The sequence below is a fragment of the Balaenoptera musculus genome, chromosome 16 (assembly GCF_009873245.2).
Source record: "Balaenoptera musculus isolate JJ_BM4_2016_0621 chromosome 16, mBalMus1.pri.v3, whole genome shotgun sequence".
In the NCBI taxonomy this organism is placed as follows: domain Eukaryota; kingdom Metazoa; phylum Chordata; class Mammalia; order Artiodactyla; family Balaenopteridae; genus Balaenoptera; species Balaenoptera musculus.
In genome coordinates, this window is record NC_045800.1 from 31,511,700 (window position 1) to 31,537,365 (window position 25,666).

Below are 25,666 nucleotides of genomic sequence, written 5' to 3' on the forward strand. Positions count from 1 at the left end.
GGACGCACGAAGCCCCCTGCCTCCTACCTACACTGAGTGAGCGATGGGGGGAGCGGGGGCCGCGCGGGGAGCTGGCCGACGGCCGGTCGGTGGCGGGGCGCGGGGGGTGGACGGTGTTCTCACTTCCCCTCCCCAACGGCCTGGGGTGCAGGTGCCGCGGGCCGAGCCCCGCCGGCGGGGCGGGCCCTGTGGACACGCCCTCGCGGCGAGTCCTCGCTGCCCGGCGAGAGGAAGCGCCAGAGAGGCGGCTGGTGCTGCGCGGAGCCGGGTGCCCCTCCCGTTCCGCGCCAGGGACGCCGCCGGGCCCGCTCCGGCCCCGGGCCCCGCGCGCAGCGAGCCGGGCACGGAGGACTGCGGCCGGCGGCATGGCAGCCTCAGGTGCGTAGGCCGGGCCCGGGTCCCTCTGCTCCGCCTCTCCTCCGCCTCCCCTCCGCGCGCCCTCTCGCCCGCCGCCTCTTGCCGTGCGCTGTACCCTCTCGAATCCGGCTGCTTCCTCGGCGCAGCATCTGTGTTCTTTCTGTTCTTTTCTCTGTTCCTTGTCGCAAACTTCCCACCCCAGCTTTCTCACGTTTCCCTTCCCAGCCTGTTGCGGGATTTTCTTCAGCCCCTGCCGACCTTCCCCTGTCCCCCGTCTTCTAAGTCTCCTTTTCTCCCTCCAGCACTGGCCCGAGCTTCTGAGGGTCGTTCTCCCTGTTGTCGTAACTCTGTGAGCCGAGAGTCAAGTTTAAAGTAGGTGGAGAGCCGACTTGTCTCTCGGCCGGTGAAATGCTTCTCTTCGGGTCCCATCGGGCCAATAGGGGGAGCTCAGACAGTCCGAGGTTGGAGATGGGCCCTTGGGCCACCTTCCTAAGCCCGCTTCCTCTACCCTCCTGGGCTTTGTTTTTGCCTAGAATTTCCATAGGACTCTGGGAACACCATTCCTTTAGCTTTACTTTTCTTATGTCCTTTGCAGAACTTTGGGGACTGGGGAGAGGTGGAGGTGACTGGGTAATCGACCCATGGAAAGGTGCTAAGAGTCTCTTCCGATTAGCCTTGGGTTCCCTTCTGGTTCATGGGCGTGTACACTTGGCAAGTCACTCACTCACTGAGATACAGGACAAACACGGCAATGATGATGAGAATAGAGACAATTAATGAGCACTAACTATACAATTTAATGGACAATGTGCACCTAAATATATCCTCAGTGGTGACCAGGACACCCTAATCTGTGCTCTCAAGGAGTTTATAGTCTGTGAAGGCAAGCAATAAGTAAACAGGGAATTACTAGATGAGAAGATTAGAGTTACCATGTTTGCAAATTGGTTTACTTGTATTTCCCCATCCCATCTTATGATGTTATAGTAGAGATAACATGTGGAAACAGGATGTAAAAGCTTCTTGAAAAATAAAATCTAGTTGGCTGGGAGAAGGTGCTGTTCTTGGAGAAATTATGGGCAGATGCTAGAATGAAGAGCCAGCTCTCCCCAGATCCCCTGAGCCTTCTAATGGTGCTTTGGAAAAAAAGGCCAATGGAGACAGTTGTTAGATTTGGTGATGCAGGCTCATTATTTACGGGAAGTGGGAAGGTAGCTAACCTTAGCCTCCTGGCTCTCTAGCTGGGCTCTCTCCAGGTTTAGAAGAACCTGTACTGTGAATAAGGTAATAGTAGGTTCATAGTCCACACATTCCATTCGGAAGCCCATGCGGAGTTATCTAGAGGGAATCAATTCATTCAGTAAATACAGGGCTTCCCTGGTGGCGCAGTGGTTAAGAATCCGCCTGCCAATGCAGGGGACATGGGTTCAAGCCCTGGTTCGGGAAGATCCCACATGCCACGAAACAACTAAGCCTGAGCGCCACAACTACTGAGCCTGCGCTCTAGAGCCCGCGAGCCACAACTACTGAGCCTGCATGCCACAACTACTGAAGCCCGCATGCCTAGAGCCCGTGCTCCGCAACAAGAGAGGCCACCGCAATGAGAAGCCTGTGCACCACAACGAAGAGTAGCCCCTGCTCGCCGCAACTAGAGAAAAGCCCGTGTGCAGCAACGAAGACCCGACGGAGCCAAAAATAAATAAATTAAAAACCAGAAACAAACCGAATACAGTCACAGTTCTAGGTGTCAGGTGTATATTTAGTAAGTAAAACAGACATAAGCCATGACCCCATGGAGCTTATGGAGCAGTGGGGGAAGGCAGGCAATACAGTTAATAAGGAACGTACATGATAAGATAAGTGCAGTGGAAAAACAGTAGAGAGGTAAAGTGGGTTGGGGTTATACTTTTAAAGGAGGCAGCCAGATTAGGCCTCACAGAGAAAGGGGAATTGAGCAAAGACCTGAAGGAGGGCGGGGGAGGAGTCATGTCGGGGAAGAGTGCTCTAGTCAGGGGAACAATAAATGGGTGCACGTGATGTATTTATGGAACGGGGAGCAGGCCACAGTGGCCACAGTAGGTGGGTGACTGGGGAGAAGTAGGAGATAAGGTCAGTGAAACTCCCACCACGTCCCATTGCTAGGAACAGGCCCTGGGCTGTTAAGTCCAGGAAACAGCACACTTTGGGCAGAGGAGGCAGAGAAAACCACCTTCGTCCAGTGTCCTATGTGCATCGCCCCCCCAGTGGGCGTGGCCAAAGGGGCTAGAAGGGTGTGCTCCTATTCAGAAGGGGACTCACGCCCGGTGGCCAAATCTGGGGCTCTTTATGGGTTCTGTAGTGGCTTTGCAGATGTCTGTAACGGGTTAGAGCTGTCAAACCGTCTTGCCATAAACGTCCTCAGTGGTGAGTCGCCACTCCAGGGGCTGCAAGTGGGAGTTGGGCCTCTGGAGTCCCCGGGACTCCCTGAGGTCTGGAAGTACCAGGACCCACGGTGGCAGGTCACAGTGGTGACAGTGGTGAGAGCGTCTCTTGCCAAAATGCTGTAGGCTCTGGAGTCATCCAGGCCACTCTTCTTTGTGGTTTTCCTCTTCTTCTCCTCTTCCTTTGCTTCTTTTTTCCCTTCCTCCTCCCCCTCCCCCTCTCCCTCCTTCCCCTCCTTCATCTTCTTTTAAATAGTTTTATTGAGATGTATTTCGCATACCATACAATTCATCCATTAAAGTATACAATTCAATGGTTTTTAGTATCCTCACAGATATATGCAACCATCATCACAGTCAATTTTAGAACATTTTCATCACCTCAAAAAGAAACTCCGTACGCTTTAGCCCCTTGTTCCCTCCTTCTCCCTAGCCCTAAGTTCTACTTTCTGTCTCTGTAGATTTCCCTACTCTGGACTTTCATATAAATGGGATCATATAGTATGTGACTAACTTCTTTTGTAGCATAACGTTTTCAGGGTTCATCCAAGTTGTAGCATGTGTCAGTACTTCATTCCTTCTTATGGCTCAATCATGTGGTCTTCTTCAGTTCCCTTCCACTGAAGGGTAAGCGTTAGTCTTTTGTTTTTTGAAAGGCGTATTTGCTTGTGGAAATCAAGGAGAATCTTGGCTCCCTGTCTTTGAAAGAACTTGGGAAGCAAGGTAAAATGAAATGGAATCAGCCTATCCTGGAATAGTCTCTAGGCTCCTGATGACGTCTATTGTACTTACTCTTGAGAGAGAAGAGAGAGAAGCCATAAGTGATTTTCCCAAGTGGCCAAGCCTAGTTGAGTGAAAACCAGAATCCTTTCCTCCATGTGTCAGCCTCCAGGTATTTGAAGAAAGCTCTCATACCTTTTTCTGCCCCCTTTCTCCAAGGCTTCTCTTATCTCCAGATCCTTCTACCATTCCTGGATTTATTAGGATGAAAGGGCTTGAAGGGACCTTTAATTTTTTGTCATCTTAACTTCTATGTGATCCTTGAGGTTCCTCAGTACTCCTGCCAAGTCTCTAAACTTGAAACCTTCGGAGTCTGGAAGCTCCTCACATTAATTGTTTCCAGATCTCTCCCTATCCAAGTCACCTTCCCTATCTCACACCCCTCTTCAGTACAGTGCCCAGATTCAAACACAGGCTCTAAGATGGATGAACGGAGTGCCAGACTAAAAAGTGGTCTGGGCTGGTTAGATTGAGAAGCTCCCAAGCTCTTCTTCTCAGTTCTCTTCTCGGGTGGATTTTGAATATTTTAAAGGAACTTCTCTTTTGGTCACTGTGTTTCTTACCACCACCATCACTCCCTGTTGCCACCAGACAGCTCCTGCTTCTACTGTTATCCATTACTTTCTCCTTCTATAGCCAAACCTGGTCTTTAAGCTCCACAAGGACAAAGACCCTTCCTTATTTCTCTCTAGGATTTATGGACTCCTTGTTGATTCATGTACTTCATTTCTGTAAATAAACAAACAAACAACAGTGGGAGGAATGATTTGGCACATGTGAAGAAGTGACTTATGGTTAAAGGAAGGGAATTCTCCTTGAAGAAAGGGGTGTCCCCACATATGAGAGAGAGTCCCCGACAAAGCATTTAGTCCTGTGTTGTTACCCAAAAGGTTGTGGAGGGACTTCAACTTACACTTTGGACTTTTCTACAACTTCCCCAGCTTTCAGTTTCAGCAGCAGAGCAAAGTTCAGGGAGGTGATAGATTTTGTTGTCCTCATTTACATTGAGGAAAAATTTGTTTAGATATAGTATATTGGTCTGAAGTCACACCATGAGTTGGTGACCAAGTAGGTTGTGATATTAACTAGTCTGAGGTACTAACCACTTCCTTCTCAAGTACTGGCATACCTCGTTTTATTGCACTTGGCTTTATTGCGCTTCGCAGATACCACATTTTTTACAAATTGAAGGTTTGTGGCAACCCTGCATCGAGCAAGTCTATTGGCACCATTTTTCCAACAGCATTTCCTCACTTCCTGTCTCTGTGTCACATTTTGGTAATTCTTGCAATATTTCAGACTTTTTCATTATTATTATATTTGTTATGGTGATTTGTGATCAGTGACTTTTGACTATTGCAGAAGGGTTACGACTTGCTGAAGGCTCAGATGGTGGTTAGCATTTTTTTAGCAATAAAGTGTTTTTTAATTAAGATATGTACAATTGTTTTTTAAGACATAAGGCTCTCACACAGTTAATAGACTACAGTATAGTGTAAACATAACTTTTATATGCACTGGGAAACCGGAAAATTTGGGCGACTTGCTTTTTTGTGATATTCACTTTGCTGGGGTGGTCTGGAACTGAACCTGCAATATCTCTGACGTATGCCTGTACTTTTGCTCAAAGGCGGGTTGAATTTAACACTGGAACCTCAGGAATGAGACATTTTAAATAGGTTTTCCATTTAGAAGAGGTTAAACCCTTAAGCGCTTTTTATTTAAATTGTATTTTTAAACTTTTATTTTAGAAGTTTTAGATTTAAAGAAAAATTGAGAAGGTAATACAGAGAATTCTCATATATTGCACACCGGTTTCCCCTATTATTAACCTTTAAACTTTCCTTGATGACTAGAGGTCTTTAATGAGCAGCAGGTATTGCAGTGTGCTGTTAACAGAAGCCTACTGGAAGCCTATTGCGTTTTATATTAGTACTGAATTAGGGGCTCCAAAAAGAGAGAAACTCCACATTTTTGTTTTATTTACTGTTTTAAAAGATTTGGTACTGTCATCCTGGGGGATATCAGAACTATGTTGAGTTTACATTTTGTATGTCATTATTTTAACTTTGAATATGGTGATGGATGGGGGCAGGAAAGGGGGTTCCTTTCATGATGTTTTCAGAACTGAGAAGCTCAGGTCTTGCCCCACTCCTGCCTCTGACCTTTTGGCCAGGAACCATTCAGCTAAATGTGGCCCAGGGATGGCATGTAATTGTGATAATCCACAACTTAGATGACTCCTGTTTGACAAAATTCCCAGCTTCCTTCTCTAAGTGGGAGGAGGGATCCCTATTGCATTGTAGATGTATGGCTACTTCTCTGTGCTCACCTCTTCCAAATCCCTTAGAATAATTCATTGAATTAGTGGGAGATGAGGACCCACAACAGTGGTAACCGTTATAAGAGCCAAGCATCTTTGAACTTTGATAATGGGAAGATAAGAGTTATTGCTCATAAGATTCTTGACAGAATTCCTGATGGGCGGCAGCAGGTAGATTGGCAAGAGGACTGGATAGGGAACCAGGGGACAACCTGAGTTTCAGTCCTGGCTCTGAACTAATTTGCTGAGTGTGAATTTAAGCAAATTCCTTTATCTTCCCAGATGAAGTATTTCTTTTATCTGTAAATGAGGAGTTTGGGCCAAGTGATCCCCAAAAGACCTTTTTAATTCAGCACTTCTCTGAGGCTTTGGACTCTGTTTCTGGCATTTGTGCTTTATTAGAGGAAGAAGAAAGCCTATGTGACAGACCATATATGGCGAGAAACACCTTATAAATGGTATTGTGTAAGTCCACATGTTAATTCAACCATGGTTACTTTTACATTAACGCATTGTTTATATTAATGTGAGGATAATGACACCAGCTACCAATCATTGAGGGTTTACTACACATCAAGCACTATGCTTAGCACCTTACATGAAATATCTAACTTAATTTTCACAAAACATTGATAAATATTGCCTTTATATTTCCATTTACAGATGAATAAATGAGGTTTAGAAAATCTAAGCAACTTGCCCAAGGTTGCCCAGCTAATACTTCAGAGAGCCAAGATGCTAAGTCTGGCTGCCTGATTCCAGACCTGTGCTTGTAACCACTGTATTTGGGAAAGAACTAGGTTCTGGGATCAAACTGCCTGAGTTCAAATTCTGACTCTGCCACTGGGGCTCTTGAGTAAATTACTTAACTTGCCATACCTCAATTTTCTCATCTTCAAAATCAGGCTAATAGTAGTACCTACCTTAGAAAGTTGCTGTGATGATAGAATGAGTTTGCGAGGCAACAAGGTTGCCAACGAGTGTCTGGAACATAGTAAGCTCTATATAAGTGCTTGCAGTTGCTGTCATCATCTTCATCATCATCATCCTATACTGCATCAGCTCTGTGGAGAAGAGCATGCAGCAGAAGCAATAGCTTATGCAAAGATCTGAAATGGCATGGTATGTTTGGGCAAAAGCAGGGAGTCTGGAACGGTTGGAACACAGACTGCAAGTGAGAAAGAAGTTAGACAGGTAGGCTGGAGGCAGACGGTGAAATATTGTGGGTGCCAGGCTCCTCGTCTGGATGGTATATCTTGCAGGTCATGGGAAGCCCTAGTAGGAGCAGGCGTGTTAACATGCTTCTGTGCCTCCTTCTTGCTCAGGGATGCTTGTAGGATGCGACATCCTCATCGTTTACAGCTCGGATGCTGAGGAATGGTGCCAGTACCTCCAGGACCTTTTCCTGTCCAGTCGGCAGGTCCATAACCAGAAGATGCTGACTTATAGGCTGGGCCCCAAGACCTCCTTCTCAGCCGAGGACCTGAGCTTCTTTCTCCGCACACGCTGCATCGTGGTGCTGCTGTCTGCAGAGCTGGTGCAGTGCTTCTGCCAGCCGGCCCTGCTGCCCCTGCTGCAGAGAGCCTTCCATCCTCCACACCGCGTGGTGCGCCTGCTCTGCGGGGTGCCCGACAGCGAGGAGTTTCTGGACTTCTTTCCAGACTGGGCACACTGGCAGGAGCTCACCTGTGACGATGAACCTGAGACTTACGTGGCAGCTGTGAGGAAGGCCATTTCTGAAGGTAAGGGTCTCTCCTGAAGTACAGATATGCAAGTCCTGGAAAGAAAGACCCATCCAAGTCCTAGACATTTCAGGTGAGACATTGTCGCGTTAACACTAGTCATTCCTATTACAAGCTGAACCTGGACCTCACTATGCTAAGAGCCCCAGTCATACTTACTGGTTTAGAGCAGCCTACTTCTGGGATGGGATAAGGATAGAGTAGGTCTCCTTGACCACAGGAAAGAAAGATGACACTTTCCCATGGGTTCTGTGCTAGGATAAGCAAGCCCTCTTTCTAGAATTTTCTACACCTTGGGAGACATTGGACACAGGTTCCAGCCTAGAGGGCAGTGTGGGTGGGAGGCTGAGACTTAGTCTGGTGGGGTGTGAGGAATACAACTGCCAACCTTCCTGCTTGCAAGCCATTTCCATTTTATCATCAGGTCACCTGAAGATTTTGGTTGAAGAGATGTCGCTTTTGGATAACATTTTTATAGAGAAATACCTCCCTTCTCTATTTCCTGCCAGCCTAGTTTCTGTCTTTTGCCCTGTTTCTCCTTTTAAAGTGGGAAAATTCCGATCCTCTCTGGCGGGGCTAATGACTTCAGTGGCCCCAGGAAGTGTGACATATGCTCTGATTAGCAGTAACGGAAGATGTGCTCTGGGATGGATGCGTGTCATGGCTTTTCTTCCTCTTCTTGTTTTCTATTTTTGCCTCACTGTGGGCTATGAGCAGGCTATGTGTTTATCTTCTATTCTCTTGCCTTTGAGCTCTTATATACCTGATACCAGCAAAGAAGCCTGGAAAATTATGGGGCAATGTAACTATGCTCAGTTATCCCTCGTTTGACTTGGGTATTAATTTGGTTCATCTGCCCCTGTCTCATTTAATGAACTGAATCAAGAATTTACAAATTCTTAGCTCCCTAGATGCTTTTATGCCAGGAATGGCCTGCTCTAAACCAATAAATATGACCAGGTCACCTAACATAGTAGCATCCCAGGTCATTTTGTAATATAAATGACTAGTGTGAGCATGGAAGATGTCTCACCTGAAATACCTGGGACCTGTATTAGTAATTTTTCCAGGGTTTGCTTATCTTTACTTCGGAAGGACACGAGGATAGAAAAAGCACATAATTCATATTTGTATGATTGATTGCCCTTCATTGCCTTGAGGGGTCTGCTGAAACTTACAGAGAAGCGAGATGCAACTAGTTGTTTCTGAGGATGAGCTTCTGTCACTGCTTAGGATGAGCTTATGATCTGGTGGGCAGGCTGCCGTGACCCACCTGCCAGTCATTCAGAGTACCATGGATGTATTGTCACTGTACCGGCATCTCATGCCGTGTGCGCTACCGGATTGTTCTTTAAAATACTACAGTGGTATTATTTTTAAAAATAGATGGTAAAAGGAATTCTTTGAATATCGTTTGGATGAGTCCAATGTTCAGATGCCTAGGTAAGTTGGTCGCTTATAATATTTTACTCTTCACTAATGACTCTGGCTCAGTGTGCTATGAGCCTTTAGCTTCAAGTGTTTCGGAAGGAATGAAGCGTTTCACAGTGGTGTTTCTGTTTTGAGAGCAAATAACCTCTCATCAGAAAGAGATTATTTTCATGGGAGATTAAAATAAGCTGCTTAGTGGAAAATCTCTGTTGTTCAGAATCAATGGATATGTAGGGACAAGTGGAATTATAGGAAAAAGAGTAGGAGGAAGGATGGCTTATGCCTCCAATATCATTTTCTTACCTGGTATTAGACTTGCGAATTTGGGGATTAGAGGTCTCTGTGTGTGCCAGGATGGCTTGGGTTTGCTTTGGCAGTGTCCTGTTGGCCCAGTAATGTGGTGCTATATCTCTGATTTTTGTGCTGAACAAGCTTTCTTAACAAACCCAAGACTCAAAGTCTGGCGTTGTAGCAAAAATGAGTAGCGACACTCTATTGCCTGGCTCTGCTGCTTACTAGGTGCCCAATATTAGGCAATTTATGTAGCCTCTTTGAATTTCAGTTTCCTTCTCTGTAAGAGGTGGGATTAGGCTTGATCTAAGACACTTTCCACGGCTGATAACCTAGTGTCCCCTAGGCCAGAGAGTCTCAAACATTTTTGAAGCACCACCTTCTTGCCCTATTTCATACCTGCTTTGACTCCCAGGAAGTTTAGGGCTAAAACAATGTTTAAGGACAGTATTATCCCTACACTAGGCTTCTGGTATGCTTATGTCCTTGGTTACAGTCTCTACAACTTGCGATTATTCATTTTAATATCCCTCTTGTACACATGAGGTTTTCCTAAGACACTACAAAATAAAAGCAAAAAATAAAATTTTCATACACCCCACTATACAAGCTGCTCCAGTCCTATGAGAAATAAATACATGAAACTTGTTTCTTTGACTTTCTCTGTTAAAAAGAATTCCACTGGGAAATGTAATGGAAAATTGATAATGGGAATGAGCTAATGGTAGGGACAGTAATTGTGGAGTTACTGATTGCGGGGCTATCGAAAGCTACAGGGAGACAAATTTCAGGCATCTTTCTAACAATTAGAGCATGCAAAGATAGGATGGGTAGCCTTTGGAGGTGATGAGTTCCACATCACTGGGAGTGTGCAAGCAGAGACTGCATGTGTGGTGTAAAAGGAATTCAGCTTTGGAACCATGGTTGGACCATGTGACCTTCATAACCTTTTGATCATAAAATTCCCTTACCTGAAGCTTCTCTTTTTTCTGCTAGGAAAACATTTCTATTCTGAATTCAGTCTTCCTCCTTCACCAGATCTCCCTGGGGTTTCTAACTCCCAACTGAAGAAATATTGGTCATGTTTCTACTATGACTCCAGCAGACAATAGCAGGAAAAAAGACTTCAATTCATAATCTATGTAACCCTTGAAAATAGTAAAGTGCCCAGAATATTTATATTTTTTTTTCTTAATTTTAAGATAGTTTGTGAGAAAACATGATGAAATAAAATTTATATTTTAAGGCAGGATAAGAAAAAATTAAACATAAAATTCTCTCTTTGTGTTTGTTTGGACCTCATCCCTGCCTCCCTAATGTGCAGTGTGCATCCGCATTACACATTAACCAGAGCTCCTCAAAGATGGGAGTGCTTGCTCAACCATAAAGATCAATTTTTTTTCTTTCTTCTGACACTAGCAGTGTAACTTCTTAAAAGAATAGTGTTCTTTCCCAGCCCTGTAGGGGGTCATGGTGACTTGCTGCTCGCTTTGTATGTGCCTACCTGGACCATTTATCCTTGGTGAACTTTATGTAAAATATCAGTATGTCATTTTGATGTATGATCCTTTGTTTCAGAAATGTATATGACTGTGCCTTCAACTTCTAACAGGCAGAACAGTTCTCAGAGTTTTCTGAGAATCTGCTTCCTGGGATATAATCCTCAGTATGGCTCAGATAAAATTCCCTTTTTGTCTTCTTAACTTGATAATTAATTGAATTTTTGTCAACAAATATTACTATTTAATAAGATATTCATTGAGACCATTTAAAACTTAGGCTAAATTTTAGACCATTTAAAATTTAAAATAAGGCTTGAAGATCAAAAGCTTTAGAAAGTAGAGCTGGTGATGGAGGTAATTATTCCAGAAACTTGGATTGAATGTGGTTACAGGCAGTTAATTACACTTTCTCTTGCTGCTCTGTTATCTAAATAAGTATCAATACTTATCAAACTTTATTGTGGGCAGGAGGACCTGGGATTCTTGTCAATATGCAGATTCTGCCTCCATAGGTCTGGTTAGGACCCAAGATTCTGCATTTCTAACAAGCAACCAGGTGATACTGATGCTGCTGGTCAGGGGTCCACTGAAAACTGAGCTAAGGTCTAAGCCACCCTTCCTTTGTCACGTCAATTGTCATGTATCTCTGTTATACCTGGACCGTTTTCTCAAATCTCTACTTTTTCTGGAAATGAAGGCACCATCACATAAGGGTGACTCCTGGACCAGTGTTTAGGTATAAAATTAGACCAGCGTTTGATGCTTAGACCAGTAGACTTCAGGGTAGGGATCCTGAGTTTTCTTCCTGGTCCCCATCCCATAGATTCAATGTGTTCACTCTGACAGCTTTAAACCTCTCAGTTTTCCAGATGTAAGTGGTCCTGACATTGGAGTGGGGGTATACTTCCGTCACGATCCTCACTGCTTCTTCATTTAATAGGACCGTTGATCATAATTACTATGCCACTAAAAAATGTTTTGGAGGTTTTATTTTATTTCCCATCCCCTTTCTCCAAATTTGTCAGCCACCTTAAAATTGAGCAGATGTTTTAATTAGAGTCTTCAGTGTGTTGGAGCAGCCAGTTTATTTCCCAGGATCTTCATCTGTAAAATGATGGGGTTGGACCAGATGATTTGGAAGGTTTCTTCCAGCCCCCCAGCACTGTAATATATCATTATAAGTTTTCTAAATAGATGGCAAATTACCCAGAATCTTTTAAGTGGTTCAGTTTAGTTCCAAAATGTCTGCAGGGATATATACCCAGTGCATATAAGACTGTACTATTGTTCTGAATTTTTTGGACTTGTTAGGTGATTATTTTAAAATAAGGAAGTGAGAAAAACCCAGGTACAGCACAGAAATTATTTCCTCTTTTTATTGGTGCTCTATTCTTTGCTGCAAATCTCACTGGAATATAAAAATAGATTCTGTTAGTCTGTGTGGGAGAGGACTTGGTGGGTAACATTGAGTTTTATTTCAAAAGTTCTCATAATTTTGTGTGTCCACGCATGTGTGTGTGTATGTTTGTTGTGTTGAGGGCGAAGGGAAGCAGTGAACCCAATTCTTCTAGTATTTTTCGGGATTACATTGGAGATCTTGTCTGCTTCTTTATACGTGTTTTCTCTTTACGCACCCCCAGTCCTTCCTCATGCCCTTTGTGCTTCAGAAGTGTTGATGGTACCCACAATTATAATGTATTTTGCCTTCTGTTTACATGGGGAAAATTTAGAGGCCTTCCTTTCTTGATATTAATGTTCTAATCTGAATGTTAAACTGGAGTTTAAAAGGAAAACAGTTGGGATACAGGTGCTTTTAGCTGGTCAAATGGATTCCAAAATCTTCATCCAGATTTAAAAAGGAACATTTTTTTCTGAAATAAAGTACTGTTGACCCTTGAACCACGTGTTGGTTAGGGGCGCCGACTCCCCGGCCCCCACCTGTGCAGGCAAAAATCTTCGACTCATCCCTCGGTATTGGCAGGGGATTGGTGCCAGGACCCAAGTAGAACACCAAAATCTATGGATGCTCAAGTCCCACACAGGCCCTCGGTATCCGCGGTTCTGCATTCGCAGATTCAGCCAACTGCGGATCATGTACTTGATCGTTTTTACTGAAAAAAATCTGCGTATAGCTTGTCGGCACAGTTAAACCCATTTTGTTCAAAGGTCAACTGTAATACATGTTTATCATAATGTTAAAAAAAAGAAAATGAAAAAATGCCTGTAGGCTATTTCCAATTAAAAAAAATAATGTTGCAGTAAATCTTCACACAGCTTTGTGCCTAAATCTTTGTGAATCTCTGTTGATTTCCTCCCAGCCAACCTCTGTAGAGCTCCCAGAGACCGTGTTGCATGCCTGCTCTGTGCATCTCCCCACCCTCCCCATGTAACCTGAATTCATGGCCCCTTACTGTGTTTTTTTTGTTTTTGCAGTTTATTTACTTATTTTTCTTTCCCTTTATGCCTAAGTCAGTTATTTACATTTACATTTTCTCTTGCAAAGATACTCATATGGGAAACTGCCCTGCACCCCTCCTTCCCCTAATGGAAAGAGCTAATACTAAGGTGAATGCTCTGACAGTTACCATGGTGTCATGCACTGGGCACTTCATGGATGTTTATTCCCCCCACAACCCTGAGTGGGTAGATGGTTTTACCCCCACTTCACAGATGAGAAAACTGAGGTTCAGAAAGTTTAAATGACTTGCATGAGGACTGGGAATAGCTCACATTGGAACGTAGGGCCTTCAGACTCCTCTGCTTTGCCTTGCTTACATCTAAGCCTCTTTCCCACACCCTCCTCTTCCACGTGGGGACAAGAAGCATGAAGAAAGCCTGTGAAAGAGAAAGGATTAAGGACAATGAAGCTTCCCTGAGTTCTCTAGACCACAGGTTCCCAAGTCAGACTGGGCATTGGCATTGCCCCTGCACTTTGTTTAAAATGCAGGTGCCTCAGCCCCACCCTAGACGTACTGAACCAGAATCTTGGCAGCTGGTTTGGGGAATATGAATTTCAAAAAGCCTCCATTGTGGTTTATGCTCTGCAGCCATGTTCTGGAAGCTCTGCTCCATGCCTGCTGCCCTGTCCCTTGGTTTTCCAGTTAGAGGAGCTGACAACAACTCAGACCTTGTGGGCTGTCACAGGGCAGGTCACGGGGCAGTGTTCCCAGGGGCTCAGGGCTTGGCCATGTCACAGCTCACTTCCACGTCACAGGCAGCAGCTCTTAGAGGGGAAGAGTGACAGACCTTCCCAGCAAAGGGGAAGTCACCGTGCCCTCCTTGCTCTCCTTGGTGTGGCGGCCTCGCCGGTGGTAAGTCATTGATGGCTTCTGGGCTTCTGTGGTGTCTTGCAGAGACTGAGGGGAGAATCTGACCTTGGGCCTCTTGAAATTGACTATTTTTGTTCTGCTGTCATCCTGCCTCGTGGCCTTGGGTTGTCGGGTCTGCTATCTCTCCGCTGTGGGTTAGTCCACACGTAAGGCTCCTCCTTAAATGCCCCTTGCAGAAGAATGCTTTCTTCATACAGTCTTCCTTTTGAAATAATCTTTGATTTGGAGAAGAAGATGCCCAGCTGGGATGGTAAAATCTGTCCCAGTGTCACTAAAAGCTACAGCATGTCCAAGGGTCCTTTGGATATCCCTTGCCAGGTACCCTGACCGCCTTGTAGAACAAGATACTTTCTCCTAGCTGCACCTGAAACACTTAACGAGGACTAATGCCCATGATAGATGTTTGTGCCCACGGAACTTTTCCCCTGAGGCCTCAGAGTCCCCCTAGGATTATGAATCTCCCACAAAGCTGTGAACCCAGGTTGTTCACACAGCTGTGAACCTCGTCAGCCACCCAGAGGCAGCCTTCTGCGTCCAGTTGTTAGACTTTCTGTGGTGCCTCAAGGAAAATATCTGCAAGTCACCTTGTCAGCTGTGGTTGGTGAGATGCGGTGAAAAGGGAGTGATGAATGTTGAAGTTTCCACTAGTGTGAGAATCTCAAGTTTGCACCTGTTTTTGTCTAAACTTTCTAACACAAGCTGGCATGGAAATATCAGATATAGGAATTTTATCAGTTAGTTTCTTACCCTGCTGTTTCTGTAGTTTTTGCATCTCACTTCTGGGACTATGCTAGAGGAGGATACTAGAGCTTAGGAGCGACCTGACATCTGTTTTACCCCTTCAAAGCCCTTTTGTAAACATTATCTCATTTGGTCCATGCTATTTTCCTATAACGCAGACATTATTATTATCATCACCATTTTAAAGATGAGGAAAACAAGGCCTGGCAGGTTCACACAGCTGCTTTTCCATTAGAGCTGGGACTGAGGGAAGGGCCTCTTGCCTTGTTGTTCAAGACCTGCTATTGCCTTATCTAGATATCACAGTGAGCCTTCCATTCTCAAGGCCCTGTGCTGGGTGCTGCAATAGAGCAGGGAGGACAGATTTAGTCACTGCTATAATAGTATCTATGTTCTAGACCAGCACTATCCAAAAAATGTATAATGTGAGCCGCATGTGAAATTTAAAGTTTTCTAGTAGCTGCAGTAAATAAAATAAAATAAAATAAAAAGAAACAGGTGAATTAATAATCTGGTTTACTTAACCCAATATATCTAAAATTTTAACATATAATCAATGTAAAATTATTAATGAAATATTTTATATCCTTTTCCTCATGCTAAGTCTTTGAAATCTGGTGTGTATTTTACACATAGAGCACACATTTTAAATGTTCAATAGCCACGTGTGGCCAGTGGCTACAACATTGGACAGTATAGATCAGGAAGGATGCTTACTTCTCAGAGAATTGGGGCCATATCTGTTAAAAGTTTAATACATTAAATGTCATATGTGTTTTAAAAAAATGCCTGTCCTGGTTTTTTATTCATTTATTCACTCAGTCATTCAGAAAGTATTGAATGAGTATCTGCCAGGTGCTGGTCTGTAGGGAATACCTCTTCATCTTTTTCTTTCCTTTCCTCACTGATCTCCTCTTTCTTGCTTTTATTCCTCATTCCTCCCCTTTCTTTGTCTCTTTCTATATTTTGTCAGCTGTTTAGCTATGTTCCCAGGCTCCAGAAATAGTGTCAGGTAAGACAAAATCAGCTTTGATTAACAACAGGGTTTTAAAAGTATGTATATAGCAGCATTTACATATATTTACTTATATTTATGCTGGTGTATATGTGTATATATATATTTTTTATACTGGTTTATGAATTCTTTTCCTGGAAGGATACACAAGAAATTGTTGATAGTGGTTGCCTTTGGGTGGATGGTGGACATTTTGAACTTTTTGTTTTAGACATTTCTCCAGTGTTTTAATTTTTCTACGATGTTAATTTTTGTTCTCAGGGATTTTAGAAGAGAAAACTGATGGGGTCATGGGGATTTTATGGATCTAGAGGAAGGAGTTGGGCTTACACCAGCTAATCCAAGTAGTTTGAGCTTCGGGTTAAGTTCCTTTGTACAAACTCCTTGGCCTTTTTCTCAGCTTCATTAGATTGATTTTCTGGGTAAGGGGAAGTGACGTTGGTTTGTGTTATTGCTGTAATGTCTGTACCATCACTCACTCCGTGTGGGCTATGCCTGAAAAGAGGGAACAGCTACTTATCATTGAGTCATATTCTTACTCTTGTCAAATGGAATTTGACTCTTGTGGAATTTAGATTGATGTCTTCTTAGGTTACTACAGTCTTTATTACAAGAAGTAAGAGAATGTGGGTGTATTTCACAGACTCTGACACTAACGGGCTGTGCTACCTTGGGCAAGTCACCTGGCCACCCTGGACCTATTCTTATCTTCATTAAAATGCTTGGAGGAGGACAAGTTGACATCTCAGACCTTTGCAGCCATGAAAGTCCATGATTCCAGCCACGTGTGATTTTAAATATCTTACATTTCATTGCTGGTTCTCAATCTGATATTTTTCAAAATCCCATCAAGGTATAGTGTATTATTTCAGCTAAAAAAGTTATCCTTTGCAACAGAATTTTAAACAGAACCTGAAATGACATAATAATAGCTTTCTGTTTATGGACATTAGCCCAAGTTCAGTCTTAGGAGAACATAACAATATGCCATTATCTGTGTGGGAATGAAAGAATGCATGTATTTAACATTTATATATATATATATATTGTTTATTATGGTCTACGTGTAGATATATGAATGTGGGCTCATAGGAAGATAATGGGGGCAAGGGAAATGGGAGCAAATGTGCATGACAGAATGGGTCTGTTAATTTCCCTATTTTTGCAGGATGTTTTGACAGCTTTTCAATTTAGTTTCCACCGCCATTCACATGACTGAGAGTGTGTCTGAGATGGCTGGGGAAATAGGATGATTTATGCTGTAAATGACTCTTTATCTGCTCATTGGAGAAGTTACTGAAACCATGGTAGCCTTGTCATATAGACGGCTGGGCAGAAAACTTCCTAATTTAGCCAGTTTGGTAAAATGTAGATGTAAACAGTGGTAAGTTGGTTTTCCACGACACAGAAAAATGAACAAAATCAATAATTGATAAACTTGCCTTTTCTGTAGGGGAAAAAGCATTTGGAGACTACTTTATTTTCACTGTGTTTATGTTTTTAAAGAAAATACTGGTTTCTACTGACAGTGTTTTGTGCCCAGTAAATGGTGGATGGATGGATGACTGGATGGGTGGGTGCAACCATGGATTGTTGTCCATTTTCCTTACTCTTGAGCCCATTCTGAATGTCCTAGTTGGAGAAAAAGATATCCTTCCCATGAGTATACTTAGGGAGCCTGTGCTGCTGGTGCCTTTTGGATCATCAACTGTTACCATGGAGCAGGTTTGTCTTGTGGTCACATAGTCAGGATGTGTCTAAACAGAAACTGACTGATTCAGAGCAAGACAGGGTCTATTGAGTGCATCTTTTTTGCTCTGTTCATACTTAAAAATGTACCAGATGTGACAACCCATCCCAGAAAAGAGCCAGGTATGCCATTACAGAGGCTAGTTAATAATTTGAATGGTTAACTCCATGGGGTGCATGTGGATCGTTAGTAGCAGAAATTAAATTGGGTGTGTCCTTTTGAAGGAGAGCATTAAAGTGAAGAAATCTGAAATGATCAGAGGAGACCTCTAGAATTGGCTTAGTGGTTTTGGGAATTCCTTGGTAGGTTTTTTTTCTGGGTTTGTATCTTCTGCATATGTGTATCTTCCTTATCACTCTTACAAGGTTAGACCCATACTAGCCTTTAATTTAAAAGAATACTGGTTGAATGTGCATATTTTATCTGCCAAGTCGCCAGTTTCACAACAGATTGTTGGCTCACTGTCTAACATCTGATAACACAGGAAATAGAGGGGAGACTGATGATGAAATGAAAATGCTCTACTTTTAAATTGGACGAAAATAAGTTTTCTTTTACGTATACAGCTCATGTTTGAGGCTGTAGCTATTGTTAAGGCTTGCAGTGGGATAGACATTCATCAAAACTAGCAGATAGGAGAATATTAACGTTAGCTGTTGACTCTCTTTTTTTTTTTTTTTTGAGCGTGTAAAATGTGGGAAAACATTTCTGTTGCAGGATATGGCATTTAGCATCCCAAGTGGAGTTGTAACCTGAAAAGAAAACTGGGTTCACCCCTTGGTGGGTGTTGAGCCAGAAGACACAACCTAGCCAAAGATCGAGAGAAGGATTGATTATTACTTGCAGCAAGTAAGGAGAACTCCGGGCGCTTTCCCGAAGCAGTGTCTTCCTGAACAGCAAAATTGGGGAAGTTTTAAGCTAAGGGTATATGCATATTCATGAAGGGGCTAGAGCAGAGGAGAATTAAGCATAGAATTGGGGCAGAGGTGGACAGAGTCCAAGCTTTAGTTGATTGAAGTCGGGAGAGTCAACTTCATCATTCCATCCTTCACCTGGGCGGGGGCCTTAGTTCCTGTAGAACTCAAAGATATATTATTATGTATATCCCTTGAGGAGGAACTAGGACTCTGCTTTATCATTGCACTATTGTTGGACTGCCTTCTCTCTGTTTCTGCATTGGTTTGTTCCCTTAAGATGTAGATTACTGGGAATTCCCTGGCGGTCCAGTGGTCCCACTTTCACTGCCGTGGCCTCGGGTTCAACCCCTGGTTGGGGAACTAAGATCCTGTAAGCCACGCAGCCGGCCAAAAAAAAAAGATCATCAATTACTGAGACCTGTTCAAGGGCAAGCATTGCGGCCAGCCTTAGATCACAAAATGGCTTAGGCCAAAATGGCTTCTCTTAAATCAAGAAAGTCATTTCTGTTTCTCTTTCCAGGGACCCTCTAACCTATCTGCTTACAGAGTCAACCTGTTACTTGTTCTGAAACAGATCCCCCTTTTCATTTTCTAAAACTTTCTGAATATCATCTCCCAAACCCTTGGTTTCTTGCTAGAGAAGGTCTCCAACTGTGATTATAAAGCATTTTCATGTTAGAAGTTTTTCAGGAAAAATGTAATGCTGAAATAATCATACAGTAATTGGGCAGCCTAAATGTTATTTTTAATAACAATCCCTTCCATGGTCCAGGGTGTTCATTCGATTAAAACTTGCCCATACTCTGGAAACAAGCTAGCTTTAGAGTCTCTAATGGGAAAAGAGATACAGGGAACCATTGAGTCAACAACATGGAAATATAGAATATTAACATTAGAAAAGGAAACTCTGGGATCATCTGGCGCAGTCTCTGTAGTTTAAAATGAACAAAGTAGGACTCAGAGGGGTAGAGGAATTGCCCAATGTTACACAGTTAGTGGCAGAGATGAGTGTTAATTTATGTTTATATTCAACAAATATTTATTGAGCTTATGGAGTGCCTGCCATGGGGGCGGCACTCTGCAAGGCCCGGGGAAGACCTGATGAAAAAGTCATACTCAAGTCCTGCTCTTGCAGAGTTTATGTGTCCTGGAGGTAGACGGCCACTAAACAGCCAGTTGTCCTGTTAATTACTCAATGCCAGGAGTGTCCAGCGTTATGAAGCAGAAGTCAGGGAGCTCCCTATGAATAATAAAGGGGACCTGTGATTTCCTGAGGGCCCCTTTGATAGTTCCTTATTATCATCCATTAAGGAAAGAACGAGTTTCCTGAGCATCCATCTTGGAAAAAAGAAGAAAAGGCATGGCTTGTAGTTATGGCAAGTATTATGCACCTGTTTATCTAATGGTAACGTATTGTCCAAGTTAACCATGGCTTTCAGGCAGGACTGTCATTTTCTCAGAGTAGTGATTAGGACTGTCTAAAATTTTACGTAGTTTTACTTAATTTTAAAATGAACATTTTGATTGTTCCCTTAAGTTTGTATATGGCAGTGATATTGAGGTATATATATTACTATGTTCCCACAATTTGGAAGTTTCACATTCTAGTTCACCTAAATGTGAGTTGGTTGGAAGGACAGGCTAAAGATAAGTTGAAAATTAATAAGAATCAATATAAAATTCTGCTCAGGGTTCAAGAAAATAATTGAGCAGTTGTACAAGAGCAGGATGAAGGGATATATATTTAAGAGTTGCACTTGTAAGATCTGGTGGTTTTAGTTGAAGGCAAGCTAAGCATGGTCAACAGAGCACTGTCACCTCCAAAAAAAGTAAATGCCACTTGAGGATTTATGAACAGAAGTATTGGTGTCCTAGAAGAGGCTCCTCCTCTACCCTTATAGGTCAGTTTACCTGAGAGGTGTTCTCTATGTCAATGGGAAGCACATACAGATATCCATCCATCCATCCATCCATCCATCCATCCATCCATCCATCCATCCATTCATCCATCTATACACTCATCCATCCATTCAATTATTTTGTTTATTGTCCCCTGAATAGAATGTAAGCCTCAGGAAAGTGGAGATTTTGTTCACTGCTGTATTCCCAGTGCCTAGAACAATGCTTCACACGTAGTAGGCCCTCAATAAGTTGTCAAATGACTGATTGTAGTGAATGGGGTAATTTCAAATTCTGTCAGATAAACAGTTGAAGGAAATAAATCTGTTATAAGGAAGTTTCACTGGAACTGTGGAAACTGTCTATGGAGTTTTGAAGGCCTTTCACATGGAAAAGCAGAGGAGCAGGACTTTTCTGTATTTCTGAGGTGGACAGGGCAAGGAGCAATGGATGAAAGTTGGAACAATGGCAAGCATGCAGGTTTAGGAGGCCCTCGTAATCCAAAGACAACTGATCCTAGGAAAAGGTCAGGTTAAAGTGGATACACTTAAGCAGGGACCAAAATTTCACAGTAAATGTTACAAAAATTTTTTTATTGGGACTTTATCTTGAAAAGTAACTCTAAAAGTTAAGAAAATAAATTTATTTGATCATATTAACACAGGTTTTAGTATAATTTCAGCTCTATACTAAGTCTTAAGCCACACAAAGACTGAATCAACTCTTGTTGGCTTTTATGGAAGAGGAATTGAGTACAGTTTTCTGACACAGTTTTATGCCAGCACAAAATAACATTCCTTAGTTTGCATTTGACTTTTCAAAAAAACAGTTGTATTGAAATAAGATTCACAACAAGTTGGAGGGATGGGGAGGCACATGAGCCAGAGCTCTCTCTTTTTGGGGCCTGCTTAGAAAGGTGAGTGTATTACTGTGGACTTTTTTGTTTGTAGGGAGAGAACCCCAGCCTGGGCCAAAGAGAAATTAATTAAACTATGGGAAAGATAGGAATGTAGTTGGTCCTCAGAGATAACATGGAATCAAGAACTTGAACTCCAGGGTTACCTCTCCACCTCTTCTTCTATGTCTGTCCACAAATTGTCATCGTTCTCTGATGAGTCATTTCCAAGAAGGAGTATTACAACCCGTAGGAGCTGCCACTTCTTACTCCTTCCAGTTCCAACTCCAGAGAGGAAGTGATACTTGTTCCCTCTGGTCCAAAATTTTAAAATCCCAGGGTAAGATCTAACTAATTGAACTTGGGTCAGGTGCCTAACTGTAGGCCAAGGGGATTGGAGAACTATGACTGGCCCATGTTGATAGCCTGGGGAGTGGGATTTCCCAAAACTTGGCAGCTTCCACTCAAGCCACTTGGTGAGAGTGGAGGGATGCAGAATTTTCCCGAAGAGGATCTGATAGTCCGTCCTTGTCAAGCAATGCAAAAGACAGTTGCTGCAATGAGGGATCTGGAAACATGCCTGTGCCTGAGGAATAGAGGAACGAACCAAGGGGTGTTTAATCATAGAATTATAGAATTGGGGCTAGAGTGAAACTGAGGCTCAGTATTGTCAAATGACTTGCCCAAGGATACCCAGCTGGGTAGAGACAGAAGCCCAGGCCTCGAATTCTGAACTCAGAGTTTCATCCACTACACTTGATTGTCTTCCTAAAGAAGAAAATATCAAGGAGAGGCAAGAAAATTACCTTCAAACATTTGAAGGACTGGTATGTGGAAATAAGAATGGTGTTATTTGATGATGCTTCAAAGGTCAGGTTAGGATTCATGGGCAGTGGTAACCGAAAAGCAGAATTCTACTAGATTTAAGGAAGAATGTCAACACCTGGAATGGCCAAGCAATGGAGCAGGCTGCCTCAGGAGGTGGTGGCCAGAAGCCCCATCATCAGAAGCCTTCAGACTAAAGACTGCATCCTAGAGCAGTCGTGCTACCTTGCTGATCCCTATTGAGCATGTGGTCACCTCAAACCCCCAGATAAAGATGTTTATCCAAACATCTGCCAACAATGCTGAAGAAGGAATCCCTCAAATTCCTTCCAACCCAGAGACACCGTAGATTAAAAACCTGGGCGATGTTGCTTTTCACTCTTTTCCTCTACAGCTTCCACCAGTTGTACAGCATTTACAGTGCTAACTGCTGTGCTGATCATTTTACAATGATTATCTCACTGAAACTTAACCTATAATATAGATACTATTATTATCTCCATTTCACAGATGAGACACAGAAACATTAAGTTACTTTCCCAATGGCATGTGGGAGCTTCATTTTTGCTCCCAAGGCCCTAGACTTAACCACTACATTCAATGGCTTCTCAAAAACTGTTTGTTTCCAGTTCCATTTTTACAGTGTCTTTCTCAGGTGTTCTCAAAATGTGATCTTCAGAACACCTGTGTGAGAACCATATATTTTTGGTTTTGATGCAGAACCAAATATTTTGAAACTCATATTTTTATAAATATTCATGTTCCCCATATGTTTGAACCCCACATTTTTGGTAAATATTTATGTTCCTGGGCCCTACCTCTTACCTAAGGAACCAGAATGTATGTCTGTGTGGAATGGACTGGGAATACGCATTTTTTTACAAGCACCCAGTATGATTCTGATGGGCATTAAAGTTTGAGAACCACTGGTCTAGAGCTTTCTAGGGAAAGCTGGAGGGGAGACCAGATCCTGAAAACCTCATAATTCTCTGAACAGCTTAAACTTTGCTCTGAAGGCCGTGGGGAGACCTTGAAGGGCTGAAAGTCAAGTCTGACGTGATCAGGATTGCTTTTCAGTAAGTTCGGTCTGGTGGCTGTGTGGGCAGCGCTGGAGGCTGGAGCCTGAGCAGGAGGCTCTCGTATCCTTTAGGGGAGAGGTGATAATGGGCCTGAGCTGAAAAGCAGCAGTAGGGACAGGGCCCTGTTTTTAAGGCAGCCTTTTCTCCAGTGTCAGTTGGGTGTAGAGCTAAACGTATATAGACCCTACTTAAATGAGAAATGGAACCCATGTTACGTACAGATTTTCTGATGAAATATTACAGTCAATTTACATAGGCTCATGTATTTTTTTGAGATAACATCAAGTGCTAAATTCCTCTGACATCTTATTCTTGCCCTTTGATTCTTATCACCAGCTCCCCTTTACTCTCAGTGGTATGTGCTCTGGAGCGCTCAGGTGGTGTGTTTACGCAAGGCCTCATCTCCGGTGTGGGTGGGGAATGATGGTTGCCTGGAAGGAGCAGAGACCCAGTGTTGCCTATTGAATAAACAGGGGAAGTGCCATGGCATGTCGGGGGGTGGGGTGGGGTTATCTGTTCCTAAATCTGCACATAAACAACCGAGGGTGGTCAAGGCATTAAATAGTTCTGGCAAAGCAGCCGCTCCATATGGAGGGTGAATAACCTGAGAGCTATGGGTGCTTTTATGGATATTATGAAATGCCATTATGCTCCTAAGAGGCTGGGGAAAGCCCTAGTTTTTGTCTGATACTATCCTTTACCCCACTGCCCACGTCTGTCTTCTTTAGATTGTGGTATGCATGGTCTCTCCTCTCTCTGGACTCCTTTGGACTCTTTTGCAGGACATCCACAGGTAACACTCATTTATCTAATCGTTTCTTGAATTTCAGTTGGGTTCCCCAGCTAGAGTTTAAATTCCTTAGGAATAGGGCCCATGTATTATTCCATGGGATTCTCCACTGTGCCTAGCACAGTGTGGTCACCCAGAGATCTTAGTAAATGCTGTAAGGTTGGTTGGCTGCTTGGCTGAAGTCTTGGAGCGCAGATATTATAGTTACTTTGCAGCTAAAGCAGCTTCGACAGAGTGATTAAATTACTCTCTCAGTAGGGTCACAGTCATTATCTGTCACAAATGTGCATTGACTGCCTACATCCTGAATTGTTCAGAAAAAAAAATGCTTTCAGAACACTCATGATCTAAATAAGGAATCAAATGCAGTTTCATATTTGCTTCAGGTGATCCTGCTGCCCTCCCATTAATATGTATTTATCAAACACCCACTCAGTGAATTTAGTGAGGACTTGGTACTGTAATAGATGCTGTAGAGTCATTAGAGATTCTGTAGAAAACATAGGCTGTGCTCTCAAGAATCCTCATGAGCTAAGCTGGCATGTGGGCATTCCTCTGTTCAAGGCCAGTTTCAGCATACGGGACTTGCTACCCAACAGGGAGGATGGGAACACATCTCGGCCTTGGCAGTCTCCCCATGTCCCAGCCTGTGTTGTCAGAACTAGCTCCCTTATTCCCTACTGCCTCATGGGATCAGAACTTGAGCACGGAAAAGTCAGTTAAGAGGGCCCTGGATAGGAAGGAAATCAGTTGGCCAAGGCAGTTAAGTCTAAGACGTGGAGTCAGGAGGGCCAGGGTTCTAGTCCTGGCTTTGGTATCCAATTCTGGGTTAAGGGGCAAAATACTCCGTGACTCCATTTCGTTATCTGTAAAATGAGGTGAAAATGCCCACCTCACAGGGCTATCGGCAAATGTAACTGAGAAGATAAATGGAAACACATCGCCCCTCACTTCCCCACAGCCACCTCCTTCCCCTGGGCTCTTATCTGCTCTTTGATCAGCATCTGTCTGCTGGGTTTTCTCCCCGCTTTCTATCCTCATGACTACTGGTTTGGTTTTAAGCCCTGATCATTTCTTGTCACAGAAACTATATCTTTTTACTTTATGGTAATCCTTTTTTTAAGTTTTGGAAATCTCAAAAATTGTAAAGGTAATGCATGTTTGTTATATTAAAAAATTTTAACCATCAGAAATCTGTAGAGGAAAAAATGAAAATATTTGTCTGCTTCCCCAAATCCTCATTCTCTTAGAGGTAACTCCCATAAACAGTTTGGTGTGTCTTTCCACACCATCTTTATGAATTTATAAAATACACACAGACATTTTTTTCTCTATAAATAGAATCATGGTATACATATTATTCTGTAACTTGATTTTTTCAATTAATTGATTTTTTGTGTGTGAATTTATACACATGTGGACTTTTTTTATAAAGTAGATTACTGTATACATTTTATTGCACAGTTTGCTTTTTATCTGAGCTCATAGACAGCTGTCTTTCAGTTGGTCTTCTTGTTTCCATCTCATACCTCTCCAGCCCATCCTCCACCAACCTGCCAGAATGATTTTCCTAAAACCCA

At 43.0% G+C, this 25,666-nt stretch overlaps 1 protein-coding gene across 6 annotated transcripts in view; it reads left to right on the top strand.

The window, feature by feature from the left end:
• Positions 1–254: 254 nt before the first annotated feature.
• PIK3AP1 (phosphoinositide-3-kinase adaptor protein 1) overlaps positions 255–25,666 on the top strand; it is a 113,891-nt gene continuing 88,479 nt past the window's right edge. For 5 of the 6 annotated variants that reach the window (XM_036829559.1, XM_036829562.1, XM_036829561.1 and 2 more), the window contains exons 1-2: positions 255–378; positions 7,206–7,622. In XM_036829559.1, coding sequence (XP_036685454.1) covers positions 366–378; positions 7,206–7,622 — 430 coding nt within the window. In that variant the 5' untranslated portion in view covers positions 255–365. Of the gene's footprint in view, positions 379–4,810; positions 4,836–7,205; positions 7,623–25,666 lie in introns of those variants that run through there. The other variant, XM_036829560.1, reaches the window with a different exon arrangement.